Below are 12,722 nucleotides of genomic sequence, written 5' to 3' on the forward strand. Positions count from 1 at the left end.
ACTTTGGGAACAGTGTTATAGATTGCCACTTCCAGAGAAATAAATGAGATCCTGGGGCTCTGAAGGGTTTATTCACATGCATGTGCACATGTGCATGATGTGTGTGTATGAGCCATTTACTCCCAAGAAATAAAGCACTCTGCAACAGTAATCCTAAATGACTGCAGAGCGATCTTGAAGATATAACTGTAGCAGTCTGCTGTTCAGAGAGTGAAAATTGCAAGTGTTATCAAATAAAATATATTGAAAAATATAAGACTTCTGGAAGTGAAAGGAAGTAAAGGGTTGACCATTCTATAGAGATATAAGCCCTAAATACAAGGCCTATGTGGCCAGGTGGTTGTTTACATCACTGAGTTCACCAGAGTTACAGCACTGAATGCATGCAGAGAAGTCCTAAACACAACTTTCAAAGGAGACAAGTATTTCTGCTGCAGTCGTCCACATTCCAGTTTATTCCAAAAACCCATGGTGTTCTCAATAAGCAAGTAGGTGCCTTCGCAGGGACCAGAGCCTTTTGAAGGGAGAGGGAGACAGAAGGGTTGAAGGGACTTCTTGGATTTATGAAAGTCATTAGTCAAGAAAGGTTAGAGGCACAGACCACTGTTGACATTTGAATGTAAAAGTGAAGCAGAAGTTCCAAGTTCCTGATTTTTCAATAGTATTTTAAAATTCTGAATTATCTAGATCTATTCCACAGATTTCCACCTGTTATTTAGATTGAGAACCAATAGTTTCAAAAGTGTTTTACACACAATAAAATTTAAAAGGGAAGAAAACAATTTTCAAGCACACTTGGGACTGAAATAATCTTTGATCAGGCTGGTCTCTATTTTATTCTCTATTGTATTGCTTTACCAAAAAAAGGGTGAATAAGTATTATGTCAAAATATTAATAATGGTTGTCTCTAGCTAGATAGAGAGTTTGGGCTATTTTAGACAATATAACATGTATTATTTTGGTAATCAGAGAGAGAAAGTGCTCTTAATTCAGAATGGGGGAGCAGGTAGTACAACTTAAATAATGAGAAGCAGATAAAATGTGACTGATTAGATTAAATGCAGGTAATTACTTAGCCATGAAATTGCCCTGCCCAATTAAATAAGCAGTCATTACTGTAAATGTGTGCTTTGAAGTGGATGCTGCTAGATAAACTCCAGCACAGCTTTCCATGTTTTGGAATAAAAACAAGTGTGTATCGCCAACACACTGGATTTTACAACCTGTGTTTACCAAGCTTTTGTTTTTATTTACCGTATTTTAGATAAAACTAAGAGAACTACTTTTGCTGACCTTTAAGCTTTTCTCTTTACAGGAAATACAATAAAGATTTCAAATTCCTGGCTCCATCTAGTTTTAGTTGAAAATGTGGTAATCTTCTATCCTTTTAATGCCATAGTCCCCAGCCAGAGACTGGGGCTGAATCCAGACTGGAACATTTGTGTGCTGGGTCTCTAACTTACTGCTGCTGCTGAACCCATGTTCTTTAGCACAGTTCACAGTGTGTGCATTGGGTGTGTTGGGTATGGTGAGTGCAGTGTGTGATAACATAGTGCGTGTACGCACATATGGTCTGCGTGCACAGTGTGTGTATGGTGTGTGTGTGCACAGTGTGTGTAAGCAGGGTGTGTGCATGTCGGTGTCAGTGTGGATCTGGTGTGGTGTGCTGGGACCTCTGGCAGGGAAAATATTGCAGGCAACTGCAGTATGCCATCCTCCCAACTCTGGGGCTTTACAATAAGCCTATCTCACTCACCCCTAAATATTCTTTCGAACACTTCAAGGGTAGGGGAATGCTTTCTCACAACCCCTGTCCCGAGTAAGCAGTGGCACTTGCCACATAGTAGGGCTTTATAAACTTATTTATTGAATGAATGGTTAGCTGAATGAATGAAACTGGAAAACCCGGACAGAAAAGAAGACCATTAACAATTTCAGGGTAGCACCATACCCTTTCTCTAGCCTGTATAACTATCACATAACTTTCCAGGAGAGTTTCTCCCAAATTGGAGAGAACTCAACAACGACCTGTGCTCAAAAGTCTTGACAGTGTGAGGTCATGCTTGGACAATGATGGTGGGTTTTTAATTGAAGTTTTCTCTGCCACCAAGCTTTAAGTAGATGTATACAACCACTACATCTTTTTATATTTCTAGTCTTAAATGTTTCATGCTTTACTTTGATTGAGTCTATCAACTTGCCATCAGTCCATCACTAAACAGTATGCAATTACAGTTACATATCTTAGCTCTTTTCTCATGAAGGGAGAAAAAGAGTGACCATGGCTTAGTCACATGCTGGAAGCTAGTTAATTTACTTCTTAGAGAATAGTTAACATCGTTCTAATGTTCTTGCTCCCTGTTATGTACAGGTGAGTCATATAATTTTTTCAAGATTTCATTTTATGACTAAGAGGCAACGGGTGCAGAAATTGTTCTCTTGATTACAAAAACTGTCTTCAACAAAATGATATTTCACAGATTTCTATTTAACCCAATTTAAATGTTTTCTCACATTTTGTTGTTTATCATTTGGTAATCTATAGCTTTTTAACATTTAAAGTTTTAATAGAACATGCTTGAATCAAAAGATATTTTCACCTTTCAGAAAAAGTCAATGAATTCTATCAAAGTAGACAGCATTGGAGAATAGAACATTTCTCTAAACATCAGCTCCAAAAGTTAAAACCAAACATTCCCATTAGCAAAGAGAATTAGCACTTTGCTGTGCATTAAAGCACCACTTATTCTGGCATACCTCAGGCTAATCTGTGTTTCTGAAGCTGAATGATTTTTGTGGTTTTTCATCTAAGTAAAGAAAACAGTGATAATGGACATTTTCCAGCTGCATACCTTCATGACATTCAATAGGTTTTATTTGGATTAAGAAATGCAATTGTTTTCAGAAGTTGAAGGGGTGGGAAATAAAACTGGCATGCACATTTTTACACCATCAAATTCTGAACTTGGGCCTTACACTACATTTACCATGTTAAAAAATAAACAACAGGCTGGAGTCTTGTCTGATTTACTCATCAATGGAACCTGGGGGAGATTTATGACCTGAGTAGAGTAGAAATAAAAGCAACCAACCAATTGAACAAAGATTGGATGCCAAATATCATAAATCTATAGCATCTTCCTACAAAATCTTCATGGAGACACTTATTAATCTTATTAAAGTGACTTGTTACAAGTAACTAATAAATGATGCCTGAAACTAAGCTTATTAATGTTTGTCACAAATACATTCATAAGCTTAGATAATTTGTTTTTACTCACTGATACCACAGACAAATGGCATTCTAGCATTAGCAAAATAAAATGCCTATTTACCAGAAAAAAAATTATCAAGTCATTCTAAAATATTTCAGGTAATTTCCTTCACACAACTGCTACTAAAATATATGATCCAGGTCCATCTGTTACTACAGAATTTTTAAGATCATAGCAAAACCATTAACTATCAAGTAGTAAACACTCATCAAGGTATTCTTTTGAGTTAGGTCATTTAATATCCATTTTCTGATAAAACTACTTCACTCAATTAAAAATTGAAAGGAAAAGGGGAAAGGGTGAATACCCAATTCTTTCCTGGTGTTTTACATTATCCTAACAAATTATAACAAGGCTTTCTGAAATCCTGAGGATTTATACACTGAATAACTATTCCCTGTTATTAACATTGGAGTTCCAATATGTACTGCTGGATTGAAGTACATCTTCGGACAACTTCAGGGTTAATTTTGCCATGACAAATTCATTTTGAAATTGGAAAACTTTTTATAGGATTATCCCTATCATCCAATTAAACCTTGCAAACTTCCTTTTTTATCTTATCTCCTCATCACATACATGTACACAGTGTGCATAACGTGCACACACATGCACACAGGCACAGGGTCTGGCCCCTACTATCCTACCACCACCATGTGTAATAGCCCTTCTCCATCCCCTCCACGCTGCTCTGTCCAGAGCCTACTACAGGTCTTGGTAAATCCCCCTTCCTAGATCTCAGAGAATTTTTAGGTCAACTCAAACTAGAATCTGGAGATTGGAGGCCATACTCAAACCTCACTAAGGACATACTTGGGCTCTTGTTACCAGCCATTATATCCCAGCTTGGATTGGGGGTGAAGTCTCATTACAACACTCACCTCTCAAAAAAGGTCAATAAAAGCTGTCTGAGTTGGCCCAGGCCACATCTCAGAGGGCTGTCTTTGTAGTCTAGAAGGCAATGATTTTATGTAAAAATTTGTTTATGCCAAAATTTAAAGTAAGTTTTAACTTTGAAGTGACTTGATCATATTATCATTTTTTTACCTCACAGATATTAAAACAGATTTTTTTTAAGGGGACAATTTTCCCTGTTTCATTTCTCTTGCCCTCTTTTTTCTGGTGTGTGTGGCAGCTGCTGTTTGATCTGCTCATTGGCTCTGATTTGTTTCATGTTTCAGCCAAAGATTAAAACTGCTCTGTAATTCTAAGCAGATGGGCCTAGGAGTGCAGCCCTATAATTATACCTTCTTTCTCTGGCCCTAGAACTGCAAGTCTTCCATCCTGACTTTTAAAGTCTGGGATCACCCAGGCTCGGAGTGCACCTTGGCAATCAGGCAGGACAAGTCCCACCCCACAGGTTGTCTGCAAGGCTCTGGGAGCTCTGCTGTGTCCCAGAGCAGGAACCTAAAGAAAGACCCCTAAGGCTCCTACAGTGCTGGGCACTGATGTCTCTCCCTTTTCTCCAGTGTAGGGATCAAAGCCTGATGCTGAGTGCTTGCTATAATGAATTCTGACACTCCCCTTGGTACTGGTCCTTCCTGCCCAGAAACTCTGAGCACCCTGAGAGTGCTGATCTCATTTGGGGAGGTTTGGGGTTGCCCAGGTGGGTGTTGAGGAAGGAGAGTCATGCTCCTGGTGGAGACACTTGGCTGCAATGTCTGATGTCCACCATCAAGGGAAAGTTAGCTCAGGACATCTGAGTCAGCACACTGTTCTGTCATCACCTGTCCTGACTAGCCACACCAATTAACCACAGAAACATGTCCTGGTGACCCCATACAATTCTGTCTTATTTTTCTCAGTCAATTTCTGGAGCTCTTAAAAGCGCTGATGTTTTCTGGCAAAGGGTTTACTAGAGCCCCTGAGAAAATGTGGCACATGAAGCACAGAAACGAAACGACCAAGCCAGAGCACGAGAGTAATAAGGAGTCAAGTTCCGGAGAACCGAGGAGACTGGTTTTAATTAGTACACCTTGGCCACGATAAGTCCCCTGCTCAGTGAAACTGCATCCAGTCCACTTGGGAGAAAACCCCATCACCACCCCTTCAGCAAACACTAGTCCTCAGAAGGGCAGAGAGAGCCCAGAACTGTTTTTCCCCTTACAAGATCATAGTTTCTCTTTACAGCCCCATAAAAACTTGGACCACATCAAGTGCCTCTCCTGCACGCTGACACTTTGCAAAAAGAATTACAAAGCCTGCGATTCCCCGACAGCCTACAGCCTGAAAATCCAACGGTGCGAATAAGAACTTTCCCGGGGACTTGAAGCCACAGATTCGGGGGCCAGAAGGGGGGTGTGTGTGAGCGCTTGCACCCCTCCAGAAAGAAAAGCCCAGTCACAAGATAGCTCGGGGCGCGGCTGGGAAGAGGGGGCTCGGCGTCTAGGGAAAAACCGCCTCCGACTAGGGCGAGCAGGAGGAAGCCGGGCTCGGACCGGCCCTACGGGGGGCGGCGGGGGATCCGGGAGGCAGGAGCTCCGGGCGCTGGAGACCCGGCCCCGCGGGGCACGACTGCCGGCCGCCCCCCCCCACCCCCGCGCTAGGCGGCACTCACCGTGAAGCAGCAGGGCCGGGAACAGGTACGTGAGCAGGAGGCGGCCCGGCCCGGACATCTCCAGTCCTCCTCCGGGACCTCCGCGCGCGCCGAACCGCCCGGGTCGCTCGCCGTCGCGGGACCGACACCCCGGGAGCCGCCGCGGCGCCGCGCGCGCTCGGCCCTCCCGCCCGCCGCCCGGGGGACGCGGCCAGGCGGCGGCGGCGCCGAGAGGGGCGAGCGGGACGAGCGCTCCGGCGCGGGCACCCGGGGCCGCGCCGCTCCTCCGCCAGCGCCCGAAGCGGCCGGGCCAGGCCCGCGCTTCAGGCGGCCGCGGCGCGCCCCATGCCCGGGGGGCGCGGCGCAGGGGCTGCGGGGCGCGCACTCCCTCCGCGCCGTCGGGCCCCGCGCGCCCGGCCCGGCCCTCTCCGCGTTCCCGGCCCCCGCGCGCTCGGCCGCCCCGCGCCCGGCCCCCGCGAGCCCGACCCCCGCGCGTCCCGCCCCGGTCGCCGCGCGCGCCGCTCCGAGCTGCCGTGGCCGCCCGCGCCGCCGCCGCGTCTCTTCATATTTCCAGGGCGCCGCCAGCGGGGCGGCCGGGCCGCGGGCCGGGGGCGGGGCCGGGGCGGGGGGCGCCCCGGGAGGGGGCGCGGGGACTTGAAAGGGGTTCGGGCCCCGCCTCCCCCCTCGCGCCTCGCCTCCTCCCCCTTCCTCCCCCGCCCCGACCCCCCAGCCTTCAGCCCCCCCCCCCCGCCGCCCCTGCCGCGCTGGGCGGGGTCTCCATCCCGGGCCTCCGCTCCGCGCTGCCCTCTGCCCCCCGCTCCCGGGCTCTGCGCCCCCTTTCTCTCCGGTCCACCGCCGCCCACTCGGAGGGATCTTTCCGGAGGGGCTTACAGCCCTCGGCGCCCGGACCCTCCGGCAAGGAAAGAGAAGTTGCTTTCACGCTCCGCGCCTCCTCTTCCTTCACTTGTGGAAAGTGTTCCGAAGGGCCGAGGGGCGGTGAGGGGCGGCCGGCCTGGGCGTCTCAAGTGGGGTCGGAGAAAAGTCGGCGGGCAAAGATTTTAGAGCGTGTGTTGGGGGCCGGGCGGCGGGGGAGGGGGTTGCAGGAAGGGAGGGAGGGAGAGAAGAGGGAGGGAGACTAAGAGGAAGAGTTGGGTCCTGGACAGTTGCTCTGGGTGGGGACGCTGCCCTGCTCCGCTCCCCCGGGTGCGTGAGTGTCACAGCTGAAAGTCGCTGCTGGGGTGAGTGCCGGGGCTCCCCTGGTGGGCACAGGAGCCCTCCCTGTCACAGGCCCCAACCTGTGCAGGGAACAGGGTAGGCAGCTGGAGCGCTTGCTTTTTCCTCCCCCGTCCAGAAAGCAAATGACTTGTTGAAACCTGGGAGATTCTGGGAAACAGTCTCCAAGAAAGTGCACCAGGGCCCTTTTCTGATTGCTCCTCTCTGCCGATCCAAATCATTAATTTATGTCCTGTGGGTCTTTTGGAGGTATGTTCAATTTTGTATTGACTTTTAAGATCCGAGGGCAGGGACAGCTTCCAGGCTCTTCCCTACTTCCCTGGGGCTCTGGTACAGACTGCTTTGTGGAGTCGTGGCTCCTGTGGGGCTGCTGTGCCCAGGACTCCAAGATTCTTCTGGGGGTTCCTCCCTCTGAAGACCCTCCTTGGGCCATTGACCCACTTCAAGGAGGAGGTTCATCCATTCTCCTATGCTAAAGGTCACCTCCTCCTCACTGTGGGATAAAAAGCAGCCTGGGACCAGATGGAATCAAGAGAACATTTCTTTACTAATTCTGCTGGTGTTTTTCATAAATAAAACACTTAAAAAAGAATCCCTGTCTCCCAAGAGAGTTTTCTGCCCCCTTAAATAATAATTCAACTCCGTATGCTTTAGACTTTCAAAACTACTCAAACATTAACATTGGAGTAAAAAAGATGAGAGTACATTTGACAGTTTTTTTTTCTTTTTTTTTTTTTTGTTTCATGGAAAGTCATGGATCTTTTAATGTGATGGTACTGATACTGTTTGATGTGCTTTAATTTTTATCACCATCATTATCATCTTTCCATCTTTAATATGAAGGATCATAACACATACCACCTGCCTAGCTCACAAGAATGTTGTGAGGATTCATGTGCCAGTTTTTGCAAGTCTGGAAGATGAAAGACACTCTGTGTGTGATAAAAGAAAGCTCTCCTGGAAGCAGGAACGTTATTTTGACTTGATCTTTCTCTGCAGCATCTCTCTGGATGGACTTTTTTTTCTGGTCTCTTGCTTTTCCCTGTTACAAGGTTTGGGTAGCAGATTGCGACTTGCAGGATTTGAATGTTGCCAAGGGTCAATTGGGTTTAAAGCAGGAACTTGATTTCCTCACCCATGCTGGGCAGTTAGAACTGATGTAAACAGCATAGTTGGCTGCTTAAGCAGAACATTAACCTTGTCATCAAGAACACATTCTAGGTGGAGTTCAGCTGTTTTAGTCATGTGATATCTTTTATTCTATCAGGGAATATTTGAAACAAGCAAATAAGAGTGTCTATGCACAAGCATCTGGGTTGATAGTACTTAGAAGCTGTTAAGGTCATTCACTTGTTAGTGGAACAGTGGGGTGATATATTGCTTTAAACAATTATTTGATTTTGTTTTCAAAAGATAAAAAAAGAGTAAAACCAACAAGCCAGCCAGAATTTGGTGCCATCTTGAGAGTCAAGTTCATTTAATTTTTGTTTTTCCAACTGGTTTTACTGTTATGGTATAAACATAGCCCAAATGATGTCACCAGTTTGAAATTTGTTTTGCCAGTTTATTGACATGTGGTGTCAAAGACAAATGCTCAGCCCCTCACTAACATCCTGCTGGAGTCACTACTCCCAGAAATGCCCCCCTCACCTTCTGTGCCTAGAAGGTTTGGACTGCAGCTACAGGGCTCACTTGCTGCATCATTTTTCACTGTTGCTAGTGTACTAGAGTACTCATTCTGGAGAAGAGTGAGGAAGAAAAAAAAAAAATTTTTGCCCGGTAGTGATTTTATGTGGATATATGCTAAAAGTAGTACAACTGGGAAAAAGACATTTCCAGAGACATAAAAGGGTCGTTATTCATGAGCTTTGACTCAGAATCTGGTCCCCTGAAAATGATGCAGAGAGCCGCACTCAAGGGTGCTGATTACTTGGTCACCAGCTCACAGGACCACACATGTTTACTGAGTGGTCTTTTTCCCATGAGACTGTTGATCCTAATGAAGAGCCTCTACCGTTGGCTTAGCTTTCGGTCAGAACCAGCCCCTTGCTCTTCCATAGGAACTCTGAATCACAAGCAACATTTCTAGAATGTAATGCTGGGCACAGAGCTTGTGTGATTACCCTGGCTTGATTTTCTTAGGAGGGTGCCTTGATTTTCAGCAGATAAAGAGGTAGGGAGCTCGGTTGCAACTTCAACCATGTAAAAACGGGATAAATACAGATGAGGGTCATTCAGCTGAGGATCCAGTCACCCTCAGGCCTAAGCTTGGAAGGGCTAATAAGAAAACTGAGGACCCGTAGCACTGAGAGAGTATGTGAGGCCAGCCAGGGGCAGGAGAAAATAAAGGACCTCAGTCCCATTTTTGTCTGTGCTTTCCTGGGACTCATTCTCTCTCATAGTGCTGCTTGCCTTGTATGCATCTAACTGTTTTATCTGCTTAGATCATTTGGCTCTTTGAAGGCAGGAAGAAAATTGAGTATTATGTTTGCATCTCCTCCCCCAGGAGAGTAGAAGGCCTTCACAAGTCCTTCCATAATGGGCATTTGTTGGGCTGGTAGATGAGGCGGATAAGATCAGCCCATCAAGAAAGTCTATATGAAGCCGATACCACCCTAAACTACTGCAGCATACAAAGCCAGAAGAAGGGAAAACACAACTCCGTGTTGAATGGGAGCACCCCCAGGTGGTTAGGGCACAGGGAGCAAGGAGCAAGGTTCAAACACACTGACAAATGAGGGCAGGATGGTGTCCTGGTGAAGGAGCCAGAGTTTCTAGGCTCAAATCTCGCAGTTATAGGACTTTGGGTGAATTACTCTGCTCAGCTGTGAAGTGGGAGTTATATTCCCATTTTGCAGTTGGGAATTGTGTTCCCATTTTACAATTCCCTACATTAGCATAGTCAAGCATTGTGTGCCCTAAAAAATTATCTCACTAACTAGATGACTTCAGACTAGACCATACATTCTCAATAATGACAAAATTTCCCCCATCAGGATGAAGATTGATTCTTGGAAGGAGAATGTATGAAAAAAAATCTGTGGCCTTAAAGTGGACACAGTGCTTGTACAGATAGATACAAAGCACATGTGTCCAGGTCACCTGCATTTTAACAATGTAGAAAGGTTGAAAAACAGTGCGCTAGGGGAACAGAGTACACAATAAGTCCTATTATAATTAATCATATATCAAACAAATAACTTAATTTCATTAATTCACTGGATTTGTTTTAATTCTATGAAAGCAGATATTTCTTACTTCCGTTGACCACCTGGGGTGGCATTCTTCCATCTGAGTAATTCACACAAGCAATATTGTTTGCCTTTGGTTTAGATCATTTAGATATTATTAGTGACTCTTTTCAGATGGGAAAATGAAGGCCAAGGAGAGTTACTTTATAGGGATAGAATTATGTGTTTTTGAACTCCCACTAAGGTTCTATTTTAAGCTCTAAGGCCACACCAAAAGAATGGCTTTTACCTCTCAGCCGTATAAAGTTGGTTTTGATGTGTTTTGAGTCATTCAAGCTAAAAGGAAATGTTGTATAAGCTAGTGGGACACTTAGAGCAGTTGGCATCTGGCTGCTTGTTGCGACAGCTCACTGTTTTATATGTAAAATACCCAGTTTATTATTTAGAACACTTGTGGTCTAAGATGTTGCCATCACACATGCTATCTGTGGACGCTCTGGACTCAGCAGGTGGGCCAGCCCTCCATTCCCACTTCGTTGTCCTGAATGCAGGCTGGTGGGCAACTCTAAATGGTCAGAAGGGAAACAACTGTCCATAAAAAGGATGGGAGAAATGGGTACTTGAAAACTCAGGGAGACTATGCCTGCCTGTGACAGGTGGCAGAGAGCCTGGGCTTGCAGCCCAGAGGCTTCAGAGCTACAAGGATCGTGAAGCCTCTTGAGGTCGGACTTTCCAAAGGCATAGTCTTAGGGATTAGGTCTGAAGATGGTACCAGATTTGAGGTCACCCCATCTCATTCCATCACATCTTCCACTTCCATCTTGTGTATATTTTCTCTTTCACAATGATTAAAACTTCAGAAAGCAGACCCTCATGTAGCATTACATTTGTTAAATGAACCATGTTCTGTATTTCCTCTTGAATATATGCCTTCATTGCTACTCTGTCCTTCATTGCATTGATTCTGCCTCAGCTGCTTCTGGGGTCCTGATAGATACTTCTGGCCCATACCCAAGAATTTTCTACTTCACAACAAACTCCCAGGTTTCAGATACTATATAAGTTCTAACTGTAAACTCCATGATTCAACCTTATCCATGTTTCTTGTGATTTTGGGGGGTGGTGTCTCCATTCCAACAGCAGTCTTTGTATGCCTCTGTGATTCTGTGAAGGTGGGGGTGAGTAGATGTACTGAAGTCTTCATGCATGCTATAGGGCAGGCCTAGGGAGCAATGAGGCTGCATTTTGATATATGCATTGCAATATACATGTTTCACACCTGTCCAGATCCTCTGATCCATCCTTTCAGTATTTATTGCAAAATGAAGTACAGAGACATTCCCTGGCCATTGCATCGCTGGATATGCTGAGTTTGCAAGACTTCACAGCTCTCGAAGAACATGGCGGGTGGGGAGCGGAGCCCCTGTGTTCCATGCTTCACAGAGGAGGCTAAGGCGTTCTCCCTGTGGACTTAACATGGTGTGATGTTGTCATCAACTCCATGGCAGACAGACCACAAGAGGCCACACACTTTTTGAGGTGGGTCAGCTACCTAGAAGGTCATTTGAGAGGTCTGACTCCACATAGTATACTAAGTTCAGTAACTTAGCTTTAAAATTTTGACCCAAATCAACCCCCTGCACAAAACTTTGCATGGAAGACTCTCCCTCTCCTACATACTCATGTTCCATTATGCCCTAGAGAAATGTCACTGCTGTAGAGTCTAGGCATTAGTGCAGGGCCAAGGCTGGGTGGAGACAGTGGGCATTGGAGCAGAAGAGCTATAAAACATCACAGACAGACAGAAGTAGTTGCCACAGCTATTGCCAGGGAGCAAGTCCACACAAGCATTTTCTGACTCCAACACTTAAAATCCTCACTTTGGATAATAAACGAGGCTGATGTAGATGTTCTATTGTTGGCCAGTTAATTCAAGGGGATCACTTGATAGTCAGCATGTCTATGGTCAGAGACCTCCACACACTGGTCCCTGTTGACCCACAGTAGCCCTGACCCAACCAACAGCTCTGAGTGACACTGGTTCACTAGATGGATGGCTATGGGAAGGCAGAACCTCAAGTTCCCATCCAGGACAAGGCGTGGCACACTTAGGCATTAAATAAATGTTCACCGAATGAGTACTGTGTTCCAGACATCAACCTGTATGCTAGAACTAGAAATGTGAATCAAATAGTATCTTGCCCCTCTACACACCGAGTGTGTAGAGTGTGTTGAAAATCATGTCTTATCCTGGTCATATTTTGTTGATAGCCTAAGAAGAGGCTACATGGGACCACGGGGAAAGCCAGCAGTTGATAAGGAAGTAAATAGAGGATTTTCTACTTTGCTCCTAAAAATTAATGGTCCCCATTTCTCCCTTTGTGAGATGAGTGCTTTCAAAGGCCCTTTCAGGCACTGAGTCCTGAAAGAGGAGCAGAAGGATACTTATAGCAGCATGGCTTAGGAGGGAGAAAAAATGTGGAACC

At 45.7% G+C, this 12,722-nt stretch overlaps 1 protein-coding gene across 1 annotated transcript in view; it reads right to left on the reverse strand.

The window, feature by feature from the left end:
- Positions 1-5,891, reverse strand: part of APCDD1 (APC down-regulated 1) — a gene marked incomplete at both ends in the record, with an annotated part of 31,006 nt that extends 25,115 nt beyond the window's left edge. Inside the window, one exon of the mRNA XM_084251758.1 lies at positions 5,834-5,891. Coding sequence (XP_084107884.1) covers positions 5,834-5,891 — 58 coding nt within the window. The remainder of the gene's footprint in view (positions 1-5,833) is intronic.
- Between the last annotated feature and the right edge of the window lie 6,831 nt (positions 5,892-12,722).

This window comes from Talpa europaea (assembly GCF_964194135.1).
Source record: "Talpa europaea genome assembly, chromosome: 13".
Lineage (NCBI taxonomy): Eukaryota > Metazoa > Chordata > Mammalia > Eulipotyphla > Talpidae > Talpa > Talpa europaea.